This window comes from Salvelinus alpinus, chromosome 33 (genome assembly GCF_045679555.1).
Source record: "Salvelinus alpinus chromosome 33, SLU_Salpinus.1, whole genome shotgun sequence".
Classification (NCBI taxonomy): Eukaryota; Metazoa; Chordata; class Actinopteri; order Salmoniformes; family Salmonidae; genus Salvelinus; species Salvelinus alpinus.
In genome coordinates, this window is record NC_092118.1 from 16,866,819 (window position 1) to 16,880,454 (window position 13,636).

Below are 13,636 nucleotides of genomic sequence, written 5' to 3' on the forward strand. Positions count from 1 at the left end.
AGGTGTTGGGTTTGCACCAGACATAGCGTTTTCCTTAATGGCCAAAAAGCTCAAATTTAGTCTCGTCTGACCAGAGTACCTTCTTCCATATGTTTGGGGAGTCTCCCACATGCCTTTTGGTGAACACCAAACATGTTTGCTTATTTTTTTCTGGACACTCTTCCGTAAAGCCCAGCTCTGTGGAGTGTATGGCTTAAAGTGGTCGTATGGACAGATACTCCAATCTCCGTGGTGGAGCTTTGCAGCTCCTTCAGGGTTATCTTTGGTCTCTTTGTTGCCTCTCTGATTAATGCCCTCCTTGCCTGGTCTGTGAGTTTTGGTGGGCGGCCCTCTCCTGGCAGGTTTGTTGTGGTGCCATATTCATTCCTTTTTTAAATAATGGATTTAATGGTGCTCTGTGGGATGTTCAAAGTTTCGGATATTTTTTTATAACCCAACCCTGATCTGTACTTCTCCACAACTTTGTCCCTGACCTGTTTGGCACGCTCATTGGTCTTCATAGTGCCGCTTGCTTGGTGGTGCCCCTTGCTTAGTGGTGTTCCAGACTCTGGGGCCTTTCAGAACAGGTGTATATATATACTGAGATCATGTGACAGATCATGTGAGACTTAAATAAAGTCCACCTGTGTGCAATCTAACTAATTATGTGACTTCTGAAGGTAATTGGTTGCACCAGATCTTATTTAGGGGCTTCATTTCAAAGGGGGTGAATACATATGCAGGCACCATTTTTCATATTTTTTTTATTTATTTTTTTAAACCTGTCATTTTTTTCATTTCCCTTCACCAAATTATGTCCATTACATGAAATCCAAATAAAAATCAATTTAAATTACAGGTTGTAATGCAACAAAATAGGAAAAACGCCAAGGGGGATGAATACTTTTGCAAGGCACTGTATATGTCTATTATTTATTTATTTATTTGGGCAGGTAGCGTTCTCCTGGCAGCCGCCAAAACCAGATTCACTAGATGGTGAAGCGTGATTCATCACTCCAGAGAACGCGTTTCCACTGCTCCAGAGTCCAATGGCGGCAAGCTTTACACCACTCTAGCTGACTCTTGGCACTGCGCATGCTGATCTTAGACTTGCGTGCGGCTGTTCAGCCATGGAAACCCATTTCATGAACCTCCTGACGAACAGTTGCTGTGCTGATGTTGCTTCCAAAGGCAGTTTGGAACTCAGTAGTGAGTGTTGCAACCGAGAACAGACGATTTTTACCCGCTTCAGTACTTGTGTGGAATACCACTTTGCGGCTGAGCCGTTGTTGATAGTTTCCACTTCACAATAACAGCACTTACAGTTGACAGGGGCAGCTGTAGAACGGCAGAAATTTGACGAACTGACTTGTTGGAAAGGTGGCATCCTATGACAGTGCCACGCTGAAAGTTACTGAGCTCTTCTGTACGGGCCTTTATACTGCCAATGTTTCTCTCTGGAGATTGCATGGCTGGGTGCTCGATTTTATACACCTGTCAGGAACGGGTGTGGCTGAAATAGCCAAATCAACTAATTTGAAGGGGTGTTTTGGCCATGTAGTGTATAACAGAGGACTTTCAAAGTCCATTCTCATAAATCAAATGTTTCCCCGTCTGTTTTTCTGTGCTATGGTGTTTGTTTACTTTCTCTCCTTCCTTTGTTCTATGTACTGAAACTTTCTTAATCCTTGCCTACACCCTCTTGGTGGCACTAGATCACCTTCCCTCTGTCAATTACCTCTCACTCTCTCTCTCTCTCTCTCTCTCTCTCTCTCTCTCTCTCTCTCTCTCTCTCTCTCTCTCTCTCTCTCTCTCTCTCTCTCTCTCTCTCTCTCTCTCTCTCTCTCTCTCTCTCTCTCTCTCTCTCTCTCTCTCTCTCTCTCTCTCTCTCTCTCTCTCTCTCTCTCTCTCTCTCTCTCTCTCTCTCTCAATGAAAGTTTCCTGCCATCATGTGAGGCTCACATCTGCATTGCAGTGCTGAGAGAGCAGTGTAGAGAGCAAGTGGAAGAGAAGAGGAGAGATGGCGAGGAAGCCACATCATGGAGTCATGGGTGACAGCTTGATATTATTGCCATTTGACACACACTAACACATAGACCAATCAATCTCATCCTGAAGTGATGACAACACTGAGAGGGTCATGTACCCCTCCACCCCCACCTCCCTCATAAAGTCTCTTATTAATGGCATCAGTATTTTTCCTGGTCTCTCTCTATTTCCCTCCTGATGGCGGGACCCTGCTTCATTGTGTTCTGCCATGTTCCTGTAATTGCTGAAATGGCCTGCCTTATGCTGAGCATGCACGTGTGTGTGTGTGTGTGTGTGTGTGTGTGTGTGTGTGTGTGTGTGTGTGTGTGTGTGTGTGTGTGTGTGTGTGTGTGTGTGTGTGTGTGTGTGTGTGTGTGTGTGTGTGTGTGTGTGTGTGTGTGTGTGTGTGTGTGTGTGTGTGTGTGTGTGTGTGTGGAGAGAGCAACTCTGTACCCCACCGGGAACGGCTGGGAGTTTGTGGGGCAGAACGGCAGCAGAGCCGCGGGCGAGCTCCACATTGAGGGAAATGACAGCCTCCAGGCCAGCATTGGTTGATGACCGTGAAACTCTTGCGGTTAACGTAAAGCGAGCGAGAGGCTGCCACAGCGAGAACTGTGAGGCTGTGTGCAGTTCTGCCAGCAACACAAGCCCCTCTCCAACTACTCTGCAGTACAGAAACAAAACAACAGAGTCCGTGTTACAATTCATAACACCAGCAGCTATGCCATCCAAGGTAAGCAGAGAGGAGCTAGACAGAACAACTGCTATTTGTCACAGTCTTTAAGAATAAATAGTTTTTGTGCGTGAATAAATGCTGGTATACATGCAGAAGAGAAGGCTAAGAGAAACTGTAGGAGGAGTAAAGAGAACAGTATTTGGGAGAGATAGAGTGCCTGCCTGCCTGCAGTCAGAGCAGAGGTGTCAGAGGAAGACAGATAAAGGTAGGAGTGTTTGGAGAGGTGTGGGAGCAGAGGGCAGCCGTGGAGGAGGTGTGAGAGGGTGAGTGACCAAGCGTGAGCTGCAACTGCTCTCTTTGTCATTAAACACCACCACCGTTCTAAAAGCTCCTCTCTCTCGAAAAGGTACAAATACAGTCTGATGGAAATGTATGATGTTTTCATGTAGTTATTTAGAAAATAGAGGATAGATCATTATTTTTCAAATGCACAGTGAAATGTGCTAAAAACAGGTTGTGAAGTGGGAGTGATTACTGGCAGCTTTTTATCATGTAGTTTAACCTCTGTGCACTTAAATCAGCCCTTTTCTCTCTCCCTCTTTCTCTCTCTCTCTCTCTCTTAGTTTATTATGCAGTAACATCACCAGATCTCCTTAGGCAGCTGTGCATCTCCTTATGACTGATGAGGGTAATTTCTCCCAAACAGCAGAATGATCACTTTGGTTTGGTCCCCCAACTCCCTCCTCCTTCTCTATATCAGAGTAGAAAGAAAACAGAGACATTTGTTGCTATGTCTCCAGCAGTGGGTAGAATGGGTTCAGATGATGAATAGCTCTCCAGTCCCATGCATTTGAGATACACACAAATTGGCTATAATAAAGTGGTTGGTGAGAAAAGAAACAAAATTGTGCACAAACAAAATAAATTGGCAAATGTGTTCTCAGTTTTCATTGGTGAAGAAATGGTGCTTCTCAATCATAGAAACTTGGACTAGAATACAACATTTAATACTGATTTAAATAACACCATGGCATGTGAAAACAGCAAGCCTCCTTATTTTCTTTGATTTTCCTTAGGGGATCCAAAATAATACCCATGCCAATGTGAATTACCTTCATGGACTAGTCCCAGATATAGCGTGGTTCTTATTCCCAGTGTGTGCCCTCAGAGGAGTGATTAGAGAACAGTTAGGAGTTCTGTGCCTCTCTCCTAGCCTCATAGGTTCAGCCTCAGTGGGCTGTCTTTACCAATTTTCCCATCTGTCAGTCACAGGCCTAAACAAATCCACCTGTCTTCCAGGAGGCTGGGCTCAGAGACACTGCAGCTGTCTGGGCCGGGACAGGAGAGTGTGACAGCGCCCTCCTCTGGTGATGGAGGGTCCATTAGTCTGCTTATTAGCCTACCTGTCACCACTACGACACCATCTCACCTGGAGGTGCCTCCAGCACACTAATGTGCAGACCTACCCTTGCCCCATCACAACAATACTTTGGTGATATAAGTAATGGCTCTATGCTTCTGTGATCCACATGTCCTTGATCATCATGAGATTGTTTCCAACCTTGTAACAGTATAACAACTCATCCATGAGAGACATACACCTCAGTGGACTCATGATTGCTTGAACAATGAAGCCATTAACACCACATTATGTAAATAATAATGGACAAAAACATCTAATAGGATAAAGGCTAAGTACAGTGCAATATAATGCCACTGACTTTAACTGGCTCTTTGAATGATGTTTTCAATTATAACCATGCTAATGTAATTCATTGTTTCACAGCCGAAAATGCATTTTTAAAGCTTCACTGAGTCTCCATTTCAGAAATCAGGTTTAATCAGTCATGTACATTGAACACATGCACTGGAACGTCCTCTAAAGAGATTGACAAAGTTGCCCGGGATCTGTGCTCGCTACGGCTCTTAAAAGGGACATAACCCCCCTCCCTCCATGGCAGGTTTCTATTGTGGAGGGAAAGTGTTCATCTGAGATATGAAAGGCCTGTACCTTTAAGAGGGCTGTCCCCCCTTTTCCTCATGCTCCCCCCCCAACCACACAGAGTAGACACTCCTCCTGCGAGCATTTGTGAAGCAGCTCCTGTCCCTTACGTCTCTTTGTGGGGAAACAGAGGGCACACTTTCTAGAGCATAACTGGAGACAGAGACACAGAGTTCCAGGCAGGACGCCCAAGGTTCCAGCCTACAGCCACCCCTGGCCCAGCCCTGCAGGGGACAGCTCCCCCAGAGCACCTTGGCCAAGAGGTCCACGAAAGGAGAAGAGATGCTAATCAACTGGACCGTCCCAGAAAGTGAGATGATATGAATGATATGAATCCAACTGATAAATGCTGGATCTGAACCCTAAGTGAGAGGTGTATTGAGTGTGTTGTGTAAAGTAACCATTTTCTCTTGAAAAGTTAGACTGAAGCATCGAAGTATCCAGGTTACAAGGATAAAGGCTCATCGAAAGAAAACAAGAGAAAGGACACTTCAGCTGAGAATTTATGCATTTTCAAGTATAATTTTTTTTACATCTTGAATTGCCCCATTTGTATTCTCAATTCACCACCCAGCGTTTATCTTATTTTTTCAGCTGTCTGTAAAGCAGTATGAAAGACTCTATTGAAAGCACTTTCTGCGAGCCGGATAATATTCATGTCTGAAGCCTTGAAACTTTCGCAGACGTCTACAGAAAAAAGAAACCTATAACGAGAATAATAAAACAATGCTGTGCTGGATCCCATATGAGTAAGAGTCTCTGACTGGACTTTTATGATTGGAGAAGATACAGGAGTGAAGAGATGTATTCCGGCTGTGGAGTTGGAGTGGCCAGCATTCAAAGCCAGTATCAGGGCAGGGACTCTGTCAGACCATACACCGGACCTGGAGGGAATGCACAAGCCCCAATGGAAACCGATGTTACCCCAGCTAGGTGCCCAGTATATCAGGTTCAGCCTTACAGTGGGCAGCCCTCCTGCACTGTCAACAGTGTTTCCAACACACAGCCCACCCCGGTGCCGACACCTCTACCTCCACCTCCCGCTACACTCAAACCGGGCCAGGGTGGGTTCAAGAAGGTGTGTCGCACAGAGGAGGACTGCCCGTGCCCCTTCCCAGGATTGGCCTCAGGAGTGCTGGAGATGCGTGTCAAGGAGGGCAGTAAGATCCGTAACCTCATGGGTTTTGCCATGGCTCGCATGCAGGGGGATGTCAGTGGTGTTGGGGTTAGTGGAGGCGGTGGCCTGAGGCAGGTTGTTTTCTCTGGGTCAGGTCGTGCCGTCACCAAGACCATCACATGCGCTGAGATCATGAAGAGAAAAGTGGGGTCTCTGCACCAGCTGACCAAGCTGCGCTACAAGGGTGTGAGGGAGGTGTGGGAGAGCCACGAAGGGGGGGCATCGGAGATGACTGTTCACAGGACCGTCCCCTCCATCAGCATCCTTTTGTCCAAAGACCCCCTGGACCCCCAGGAGCCCGGCTACCAGCCCCCTGAGACTCTCAGTGCTCTCTGGGAGGACAGAGACAGTGTGGATGCCCCACAAACAGCCAGCAAGAGACCTCTTGGTCTGTCCCCATACAGCAGTTTCCCTGAATCTAAGAGAGTGTGTCTGGGTCTGGATGACGGGACTCTGGCTCTGTCCACCCCCCTGGCTAACTGACTGACTGAACTGGTATCAAACAGTTGAGTGGGAAGGATCATAGGAGTTCATTCTGCACTGCCCTCCACTGAAGCACAGTGCTGAAACAATCAGAACATTCACTCAGACAGAACCGTGCTTTCTGAGGAGAACTGAGCACCCTGCCCACCCCATCCTCCAGAGGTCAGTCAAAATAGGACCTGAAAGCTTGTCTCTGTAGATACAGCATTTATTGAACCCATTTCTCAGCACAATCAATCGTTCGCCTTTGTGCCCAGAGATACTTAATATCATCATACTATATGTCACACTGTAAGAGCTTAGACATGACAGCACACTTATCTTATTTTAAAACATCAACACAACACAGAGTGACCAATCACCCAAGATCCCAGATTTCTGCATTCAGTAGACTGACAATACCTTTTGAACATTGTAGTTCTGTTTTCCTAATTATATCCTACAACTGCAAATCTGTTCAAATGCATATTGTAATGAATACACAGAATATCTACACTCCCCTACGTATTTATTTGGACAGGGAAGCTAAAATGTTTAATTTTGCTCTATACGCCAGCATTTTGGATTTGAGATCAAACGTTTCATATGATGTGACAGTAGAGAATGTCACCTTTTATTTGAGGGTATTTTCATGCATATCTGTTTACCTGTTTAGAAATTAAAGTACTTTATGTATCTAGTCCCCCATTTGAAGGTGTCATAAGTGTTTTAACAAAGGCACTTATAGTGTTTAAAATGTAGGCTATTATTACACTATGAGTGAATTTGTCCAAATACTTATGGCACCTTCAAATGGGGGGACGATATACATAAGGCGCATTCATTTCTAAACTATCCATAATATGGCAAATGTCTCATGTTTTCAAATATCCAAGCATTCAAATAAACTATATGCAGGAAAAGCCTTTTTGTGTATTCTTATCCCTCAGCCTTGCCTATAGTACTGTACAAAGTCCTGATTGAAAAGGAAATCACAGCGTGCTGATGTGTTGATAAGAGTAACGGGAGTGAAATTTGTCTAAGAGACAGCTGATTTAATGGCATGGCCCCTGATAAGACGCAACTCCAGAACCAAGCAGCCTGACAGATGCTGGGCGCTGAAATACAGGGACAGATTATCGTTAAGATTACAACACTACATTGCAACACACTAGAGAAAAGGATCAAAACTAAAGTTGATATAAATTCACATAGTCAGTGTCCCTCCAGAATATGAAACCATAGCAGCAGACTCAACTCCATACCATAACTACAGTGCTAGGATTCAAGTAGAGCAGTGGTTCCCAAACTTTTTATAGTCCCGTACCGTTTCAAACATTCAACCTCCAGCTGCGTACCCCCTCTAGCACCAGGGTCAGCACACTCTCAAATGTTGTTTTTTGCCATCAATGTAAGCCTGCCACACACACACTATACAATACATTTATTAAACATAAGAATTAGTGTTTTTGTCACAACCCGGCTCATGGGAAGTGACAAAGAGCTCTTATAGGACCAGGGCACAAATAATAATAATCAATCATTTTGCTCTTTATTTAGCCATCTTACATATAAAACTTTATTTGTTCATCAAAAATTGTGAATACCACATTAACCACAGGTTAATGAGAAGGGTGTGCTTGAAAGGATGCACATAACTCTGCAATGTTGGGTTGCATTGGAGAGAGTCTCAGTCTTAAATCATTTTTCACACACAGTCTGTGCCTGTATTTAGTTGTCATGCTAGTGACGGCCAAGAATCCACTCTCACAAAGGTACATGGTTGCAAAGGGCATCAGTGTCTTAACAGCGCGATTTGCCAAGGCAGGATATTCTGAGCTCAGCCCAATACAGAAATCTGGCAGTGGCTTCTGATTAATTAAAATTTTCACAGAACTGCTTGTTGCAATTTCAATGAGGCTCTCTTGTTCAGATATCTGTAAGTGGACTGGAGGCAGGGCATGAAAGGGATAACGAATCCAGTTGTTTGTGTCATCTGTATTGGGAAAGAGTCCCTGTAATCCTAGATTCAGATAATTCAGGCGAGAAAAAACATCACCCAGATAGGCCAGTCGTGTGAGAAACTCATCATCATGCAAGTGGTCAGACAAGTGAAAATGATGGTCAGTAAAGAAAACTTTAAGCTCGTCTCTCAATTCAAAAAAATTTGTCAATACTTTGCTCCTTGATAACCAGCGCACTTCTGTATGTTGTAAAAGCGTTACATAGCGTTCTGCATAGTGCAGAAAATACACGAGAGTTCAGGGGCCTTGCTTTAACAGTTAACCATTTTCACTGTAGTGTCCAAAATGTCTTTCAAGCTGTCAGGCATTCCTTTGGCAGCAAGAGCTTCTCAGTGGATGCATCAGAGTACCCATGGATCTGGAGCAACTGCATGCACGCGCGTTACCACTCCACTATGTCTCCCTGTCATGGCTTTTGCGTCATCAGTACAGATACCAACACATCTTGACCACCAAAGTCCATTTGATGTCACAAAGCTGTCCAGTACTTTAAAAATATCCTCTCCTGTTGTCCTGGTTTCCAGTGGTTTGCAGAAGAGGATGTCTTCCTTAATTGATCCCCCATAAACGTAACGGACAGGATACCAGGAGCTGTGCCAGGCCCGCCATGACTGTTGGCTCATCCAGCTGTAACGCATAGAATTCACTGTCTTGTATGCGAAGCAGTAATTGTTTCAAAACATCTCCTGCCATGTCACTGATGCGTCGTGAAACAGTGTTGTTTGATGAAGACATTGTCTGTATCGTTTTCTTTGGCCTTTGCCCCCAGCATTGTCCCAGCCATATCCGCGGCAGCAGGAAGAGTGAAGTCCTCCACAATTGTATGGGGCTTGCCTGTCCTAGCCACTCGGTAGCTCACCATTTAAGACTCTTCTAGCCCTTTCTTATTAATGGTATCTGTTGCTTTTATACATGTCTTACTACTCGAAAGTCGTCTTAATTCTTGATCAAAAAACAACCGTGGCTTATTTTTCAAATTGGCATTTTTGGTTTCTCAATGTCTGCGCAAGAGTGAAGGTTTCATCAAGTTGTGATATAGTACTTTTGCACATATAACACACTGTGGCTGAGGAAAGATACTACTCCCAATATAAGTGAATCCCAAATCAATGTAGTTCTCATCATGTTTGCGCCTCTTCGATGGTCCAACGTCCCTGTCTGTTGGTCGGTTCTTTCCCGGGTAAGGAGGCAGTAGCTCTTTGGCTGCGTCAGATTCACAACTGTCAGTGTCCATGCCAGCTGGGCTAACAACAAATGTAGAATTACTGATGCTAGCATTGGATGTGCTCGTGGAAGCAGAACAACTTGTGCCGTCGACAGATGCAGTTGTAGAACTGCTGGTAGTAGCAGTGCTACCAGTAGAGCTGGTATGTGGCTCTATGGACATGGTTAAAAAAGTAAGGTTTCTGCACTTTTTATCAATTTTAGAGCAAACGGAATGAGCTACATTTGGCTACATACGGACCGTTAGTGGAATTCCTGAGAGAGTAACGGTTAATGTGATTGGACTAGACTACCTGTATTTGACATTGTGTTGTTATTTTGCTGAACACTAGATGGTTTAATTTTATTTTTGGCAGTGAAACAAGGCTACTTATGTGAGGAAAAACCTCGCCCAAATGTATAGACCCATTGGAAAATATAAATGGACTGTTTTAAAATGTATAAAAATGTTTTTGTTTTTTAAAATAAATCAATAAATGAATCGCATTTTTATTTGGCGTACCCCCGACTGCATTGTGGGTATCCCTGGGGGGTAATTTAATTTGTAATTTAATTACATTTGTTAGTTGAACTCAATTCAAATCTTGGTAGTGTTTTCAGTAGTTAATTACTTTTTAGATGTGTAGCTAACTGGAACTACACACAAAGAAAATATTGGTGAAGTAGGCAAGAATTTCCTTTCTTTCACAGCATCAGAATTGCCCAATTCTAACTTGAAACCGTTTTTGTGTTGAATAGGCTAAATTACACATTCTGTTTTAAGGAAACATTTTGCTAAACATTTTGGGACTGTATCAACAGTGGGCTAATGAAACAAATACCAAAAGTTAGTTTTTGAGAGGTATTTTCCTTTAAATCTGACTCCAGAGTGATATGTTATTGCAACTTGTAGTATATGACATTGCAGATTTAGATATGATCATTTATCATGAAGTAGTTTGGATGTTTTTTTAAAGTAACTTTAGAGTCATTCCAGCTTTAAAAAGCACAAGAAACACGATTGACAATTTATTTTCATCATGAGCAAAAGTTATTGGTTTTCTACCCAAAGTTCCAAAGAAAATGTTGTGATCTATTTAATAAATACAAGAGACAAGAAAAATGGATTAGGGTGTGGTGACAGTAGCAGGAACAGTGGCATCTAGTGGGCAAAACGTGGTACTTTCACACTAACTTACGGTAAAAAATGCAAGCGACTTCAATGGCTTTAATTTCTCTTAACAGGGGGAAAAGACCATCACCAGATTCACATGGAATACATTAATAAGGATGAAGAAGCAATACTCCAAGCAGCAGCTCCAAACTACCTGTCAGACAGAGAACTGATATTGTATACTGGTTGTTGAGTTGGAGTGTGAGGGTCCATGGGTGGCTTTTGATCGTTTTATTGGATTCCTCATGCCTAATCATTGTTAGGTAGAATTATGGTCCAAGTCGGATAATAGGTACTATATTTATTAAAGAATATATACATCCTATAAATTAAAATGGCCAATATGGGCGCAATCAATTATCTTTATTTCAACAAAATAATGTTTCAAGGAATGCTAATCGTATCTGTTTCGACCTACATAAATTATTTCAGAACAATCTGAGATGGTGGGTGTCATGGCTTGCTGAAATGACCCTTCAGTTAGGTAAACTATGTTTCTTAGGGTAGCTTTAGTGTGGCTAAACTTCTTCCAGTGTGAAGTAATTGGTAGCTTGGTAAACTATATTTTCAGAGTAACTTCCCCTTCCCTATATCTTATGGGATATTGTACATCTGACTCGAAAACGAGTCAAGTAGTCCTTGCTCGATCCGTTTTGAACAACTCATTAAAATACTGATAAGTGTAAGAAGTTTTTCCTTTATCAAAAATGATTAGATACTGTCCCAAACCAAGATCACACTTCACCAGAGGTATTAGTTCTAAATCAGCCATGCCTGCTGAGTATGTTAACCTTTTACAAATGGAATTAAGTGTCCTTTCTCTTCATCATGAGGAAAATCTGCAAGGACAACAATTGGCCTAATACAATCCATTTATCAAAATGGCTTTAGAGCTCTGGAAATAGATTTGAACAATTACAATCATAGTGCAATTTGTCAAGAAGTGTGATCCCATGTACTTCTAATATTTTGGCTGAGATGAAATCTTTCAAAATATATATTTTTTTAAATCATGAAATACCAAACAGTGCTTTTGTAGCAAATGTCTGCCTGCGTTTCACTGTCTAGAGAGGACACAGCCATTAACCTCCTTCTCAAACCCATTAAATCAATCTGAGCAAAGCAGAGAAACCAAGGTTGAATAAAAAAAATGCTGCGACTGCAATAAAGCCCATATGGAACAAACCGTGTGTCCTCAAGACTGGAGAAGGTTATCACTTCAGGTCGCTGTTATCATACAGTTAACAGCTTTCAGTGAGGTGCCTGAGACACCAGTCAGTGATGCTGGTCACATAGATAGAGGCTCTATAAGTAAATCTCCTATCGACCTGCTGAATCCGTTATCAAGCACGACAAATTCTGGGCCAAGTGTAAAATCCAGAGAGGGTAGTTAGGGAGAACTGGATAGTGTATACCTGAGTGAGAGGACAGATAAAACACTGTGACAAAAGCATTACCCTAGAGCCAAATCACATGTGGCTGGTGAGAAATAGCATATCAGATGAGACAACAAGGTACCATATGAGTGTGTGGTGGACAAGGATACACCAGCTGGAAGTCTATTTCCCCAATGACATTGGTTTTCTATGAAGTACCACAGCTTTTTGTATGGAACACATCAAATGGTATTCTCCTAAAACATATAGGCCTACAATTACACTGAACCAAAATATAAACACAACATGTAAATTGTCCCATGTTTCATGAGCTGAAATAAAAGATCTCAGAAATATTCCATATGCAACAAAAGCTTACTACTCTCAAATGTTGTGCACAAATGTGTTTACATCCCTGTTAGTGAGCATTTATCCTTTGCCAAGATAATCAAATCACCTGACAGGTGTGGAATATCAAGAAGCTGATTAAACAGCATGATCATTACACAGGTAAACCTTGTGCTGGGGAAAATAAAACGGCACTTTAAAATGTGCAGTTTTGTCACACAACACAATGCCACAGATGTCTCAAGTTTTGAGGGAGTGTGCAATTGGCATGCTGACTGTTTCAGCATGATAATGCACGGCCCCTTGACGCAAGGATCTGTACACAATTCCTGGAAGCTGAAAATGTCCCAGTTCTTCCATGGCCTGCATACTCACCAGACATGTCACCCATTGAGCATGTTTGGGATGCTCTGGATCGTCAGCGTCATCCAGTTCCCGCCAATATGCAGCAACTTCGCACAGCCATTGAAGAGGAGTGGGACAACATTCCACAGGCCACAATCAACAGCCTGATCAACTCTAGGAAGGAGATGTGTTGCACTGCATGAGGGAAATGGTGGTCACCAGATACTCACTGGTTTTTTATGGTATCTGTGACCAACAGATGCATATCTGTATTCCCAGTCATGTGAAATCCATAGATTAGGGCCTAATTTATTTATTTAAATTGAATGATTTCCTTATATGAACTGTAACTCAGTAAAATCTTTGAAATTGTTGCATGCTGCGTTTATATTTTTGGTCAGTATACTACTACTACTAATAATAATAATAAATACATTTTAATATTGATTAATAATAACCATTTTCTGTTTTCCAAAACCTACCAATGACGTGGATGTGGATTAAGGCAGCCCCCACACCTCTCTGATTCAGAGCGGTTGGATTAAATGCGGAAGACACATTTCAGTTGAATACACATTTCAGTTGAACTGACTAGGTATCCCCGTTTCCTTTTCCACTGCATAAAGAATGAGAATAAATTCATTTTGAACTTGTGATAAAAGTGTGCACTCTATTTCTTCCCTTCTCACCCCACTGCAGCAGATGAGAGCGAGGTCTCTCGGATGGCGTGGGAGTTTGCTATCACCCTGCCTCCAGATGGTTCCATCTTTTCTTATCTAGAAGAATGGGTGCTTCCTCCATTCCCTTATCTGGGAATCTTTTCAATTGAATATTTACTGGGC

The 13,636-nt window shown here is 42.7% G+C and overlaps 1 protein-coding gene across 1 annotated transcript; it reads left to right on the forward strand.

Annotated features, from left to right (window-relative positions):
* Positions 1-4,601: 4,601 nt before the first annotated feature.
* LOC139563108 (ribonuclease P protein subunit p25-like) lies at positions 4,602-7,247 on the forward strand. Its single transcript, XM_071381389.1, has one exon. The coding sequence runs from the start codon at positions 5,488-5,490 to the stop codon at positions 6,343-6,345; it is 858 nt and encodes a 285-aa protein (XP_071237490.1). The 5' UTR covers positions 4,602-5,487; the 3' UTR covers positions 6,346-7,247.
* The last annotated feature ends 6,389 nt before the right edge of the window (positions 7,248-13,636 follow it).

What these genes read in the sequence shown, in the direction of transcription:
- LOC139563108 (XM_071381389.1), top strand. Translation starts at nt 5,488, where the DNA reads ATGTATTCCGGCTGTGGAGTTGGAGTGGCCAGCATTCAAAGCCAGTAT.